Source organism: Pezoporus flaviventris, unplaced genomic scaffold (assembly GCF_033815535.1).
Source record: "Pezoporus flaviventris isolate CSIRO_AGI_PZ_B2104156 unplaced genomic scaffold, CSIRO_AGI_Pfla_v1 ptg000013l, whole genome shotgun sequence".
NCBI classification, from domain to species: Eukaryota; Metazoa; Chordata; class Aves; order Psittaciformes; family Psittacidae; genus Pezoporus; species Pezoporus flaviventris.
Genome location: NW_026892561.1, coordinates 22,330,001 through 22,334,013, shown reverse-complemented (window position 1 = coordinate 22,334,013; position 4,013 = coordinate 22,330,001). Strand labels below are relative to the sequence as shown.

The 4,013-nt window shown below is 50.1% G+C and overlaps 1 protein-coding gene across 3 annotated transcripts in view; it reads left to right on the top strand.

Moving 5' to 3' along the window:
* The first annotated feature begins 794 nt into the window (after positions 1–794).
* CCDC50 (coiled-coil domain containing 50) overlaps positions 795–4,013 on the top strand; it is a 45,105-nt gene continuing 41,886 nt past the window's right edge. Inside the window, exon 1 of one of the 3 annotated variants that reach the window (XM_061452140.1) lies at positions 795–1,035. In XM_061452140.1, the coding sequence (XP_061308124.1) occupies positions 987–1,035 (49 nt within the window). In that variant the 5' untranslated portion in view covers positions 795–986. The remainder of the gene's footprint in view (positions 1,036–4,013) is intronic. The other 2 variants (XM_061452139.1, XM_061452141.1) reach the window with 2 other exon arrangements.

The following is a 4,013-nucleotide window of genomic DNA, read 5'->3' as shown; positions in this document are numbered from 1 at the left end:
GGGGCTCCCCCCCATCCCTATGTCCTGTGCTCACCATGGCATAGGGGCCACAGGACATTAGAATAGAAGCTGGAGGCCACTAATTTCAAATGTGGTAATACTGACTTTGTCTGCTGCTTGCATACTCAATATATATATTTATTTATGATCAAAACACTAAACAGTTGACATAAGTCTTCAGTTGTACTGAACGGACAAATTCTAACATCCCTAAACCCCAAATCCTCTTCCGTTTACCTCCTCCTGTTAGTCCAGAGGACATCATCTTATGCTGTTTATTTTTGCTGCTGGAAAACAAAGGTGGACTGCAAGTGTGAATCCTTCCCATCTCTGCGGAAGGCTGGCTCTCACCCTTACATGGCAGTGTGCTATTAGGGTCCAAAGGCCTCTCAAGGTGCTCCTTGGCCAGAAATCTCTTGTCTGCACCGCTTTCCTCCAGATGTGCCCATCCCGACAGACAAACTCATCTTGTCCCCCTTGCTTCCTCTCTCTGAAGGGGTCGGGATAGCCGCTGGGCAGCTGGCTCGGCTGAAGGCACGTTTTCGGTTCCCAGGCCGGCGGCACACGCGCGGGTGCTGGGGACGGCTGTCTTTGGTAAGTGGAAGAAGGCGAAGAGACTCCACGTCCGGCACGGCAGAGTGCCGGGGACCCGAGCTGTCCTAGCGGTTTCAAAAGCAGCTCCGACAGCAGTCGGGGATCCCCCCGTCTAAAGAAAACAAAGCAAACTAAACGCGCCCGGCGGCTGCCCGTCCCGCTGGAGAAAGGAAGGTGGGAAAGCCGGGACGCCGCCGTCCAGCTGCTGGGAAGGGGGGCCGAGGGGCGGTGAGTGGTGGCCCCGCCCCACCCCGGCGCTTTCTGTCCCCTCCGCCGCGCCGTACGGCCGGGCGCTCCGTCTCCATCCGCTGCCAACTTTGTACCGCGGGGCGCGGGCGGCACGGCCGCGGCTCTGCCCTCACCTCACCCGGGAGGCGAGGGACCATCCCACAATGGCCGGGATCGGCATCGACCACTCCAAGCTGCCCGGAGTCAAAGAAGGTAGGGGTGACCCGCTGGGAGGGAGCGCAAAGCCTGGCCCCGGGGGGCTGGACGGGACGGGGCGGTTTTGGGGAAAGAAGGGGATAAACTATTTTGAAACAAAACCTTATTTTACATTTTCTGCCGGCTCCCCGTGTGGGCGGGTCAGCGGGGCGGGAATGGGGTGACACGGTTGCGGGAGCCCTTCGGGACTTGCGGGACCCGTTCCGCTTTCCCGTGAGTTGTCCTCAGCGGCTGTGCGGGTCGGAGGGCGGGCGGGGAAGGAGCAGCGTTAGGTTGATGGAGAGCCCCTGCCGTCCTGCGGGCCCGGCTCCCGTCCTCGGGCAGGGATGGGCCGCCTCTCCGCGGGAGAAGGCGAGGAGCGGCGGGGGGAGGGGGCCAGCCCTTTGTCTGCGCCGAGGCTGCCGCTGGCGCTTCGCCTCCGTTCCCCGCGTTGCGCCCGGCCAGCGGGCGGGAGCCGGGCCGGGCTAGGAGCGTGGCCCGCTGCTCTCCCACGGGAGATGAGCCGTGCTGTGAAATAGCCGGGAGACCCTGCGGGTACCGACATGCAGACGTGTAACTCACAGTTACTGCTCGGCTGGGCGTGGGGGTTCCGCCTGGGGCTTTGAAACTGGGAGCAGAACTGCGAACATCCACGAATTGGTGGTTTGGGGAGGGCTGGGGTTGTCGAGGACCCGGTTAAAAATACTTTAGCCTGAGGGGCTTTTCTGAAGACAATGCCCCAAGCACTGAGCTTTGGCGTACCAAACAGCCTCCTCCACCCTGCAAGAACCCCTATGCGCCCCAAGAGCGCAGGGGAAGGTTGGGCTGCAAGCAGCCCTGCTCACTTTCTGGGTCTCTGGCCACAGTGGCTGACTTTTTAGCCTGGGCTAAGATCCACCTTCAGTCGGGCCGGATGGGCCTCAGCTTCCGTATTAGCGGAGTATCTGCTTCACATGTGTGCCTTTAAGATTAATTAAAGGTGCCCTGGAACTGCTTTACGTTTAAAAAGCTTTGTACGAAGGAGAGTTTATGCTTTCTGACGGTGTAAATCTGCAGAAGCTCTGTCAAAATCAAGTTAGTTTAGATTTACGCTGTAGTGGTAGTGGAAAACATTGTGTGCCTGTCGAAATACAACTAAAATGCCTTAATTTGTTTTCCTTGCCACTGGCCTTTTGTTTTCCTCTTTGTAAATTTCGGTTTGTAGAGAATAACAAATGTGAATTTTGTGATTAAGCCAGTTAAAATGCACATGTCTGTACAGGAAGCTGGAAATCCCTTTTGACCTCTTGTCATCCTTTAATGCTTTGCTTCTTATTGCTACTGAAAGAAAAGCAATATTGGTGTTCTGAAGTTTTAGAGGTTAATGTTGGTCCTATTAAGTCATTCGCAAAATTGTTACTGGTCATTTTACCGTGCCAAGGTCTCATTCTTAGAGTCTGTCCACACATGGTTATTTGAGAAAATTAATGCAATTAACATTTCCAATGGGTTGATTAAAGTGAATTAAATCCCTGTGTAGATGCTCTTATTCAGAATTTAATTAGCCTTGAATTGATTTCTCTTCATTTGTTTTTGACATGGACAGAGCTAAGGGGTCACTTATGTGCTGAATGAAAGTATGTTTACCGGGTTGCAATGTAACTCAACCAGCCCTTGCTAAGTTTGCACCCATGGTTAGCATGGATTAAGTTTCAAGAATGTCCCGGTGTGACAATCTGTTACTCAGTAGCAGTAGAATGAAAGTAACATCCCAGAACAGCTCCAGCACAAGGCTGATGAGGCCTGAGCCATGTTCTGCAAAGCCTCAGGCATGTTTCACACTTTTAGTTTAGTGACATCATTTGTTTTTATTGTGGAAAGTGTTGAAACCAAGGTATGCTTTGGATTAGATCTTTTCATGCCAGGTGTTAATGCCAACCAAGAAAAGAAATGCATCGCCTTACATACCTAGGGAAATATTTACTGTTTCTGTTAGAGAAATCACTGTTGCTCCTTAGGAAAAAAAACCATTCCCTTTATTCATTTCGAGTAAAGGTCAGCTTAGTAATTCATTAACAGTGAAAAACTTTGTTTTGTTTTGAGTACTTTGTTCTTCACCAGCCCTCCTTTGGATGGTTATATGGTTTATCTAGGTTCTTTCTCTGTGGCTGTAGGTAGTGAGACAGGCTCATCCTCCTCTTCTGGTGTGGTCTCAAAAACTCTTCCACAAGTGCAGTCATTTCTGTGCAATAATAGCAGTGAAAATCTGGTAACCGTAGCTAGGTGTTGCAAGAAGCCTTGCTTCTTTTGTTTACTTTCTTTTTTTTTTATCTTTAAACCATTTATATTAGCCAAAGGCCTGATACAGATGGCATTTTGCCTTTGAAAACTGCTTCAGCTGGTCCAGTTTATTTTGTGGGCAGGGTTTTGCTGATGTAAAATACACCCTCAAAACACTTTTTCTAGTATAAAGTAGACCTTGGGGCTGCAGCCTAGTGTTACCAAGCCATTTTTCCATGAGCAGTAAAGTGGATGTTCTGACCACTGTGGTCAGTAAAGCTCTTTTAAGTTGTTTGCTGAAGGTTTTGGTGTTAGTTTCAATCTGTGGGCTGAGTTTCTCTGCCTGTATTTCTATGCGACTCTCAAGTGTCTGTGACATTTTCTCTTCACAAAGCATTTGCTCTGTGCTCTTTTGACCTGCCCGCCAGGGGATTGTTCGGCTCTGTGTCTGTAGATCATTTTTACTAGAGGTCTCATTTGTAAGCCTTTTGTGGGCAAAAGCATCCTGGAAATATTATTTCAGTTAGTTACTTATAAAGCAAATAAAAGAAACTAGCTTGGATTCTGCTTAACCTCTAACTGTGTCTCATCTCTTGTGATTTGATGCATTACTGGCAGCTAAAACTGCAAAGAGCTACACCCCCTTCTTGGCTGCCTGTTTTAAATGAACTCTTCAGTGCAGCTGCCCATGCCATCTCAGTGCCGTGTATTGCGTCTTGGACCTGGGAGGCATCTCT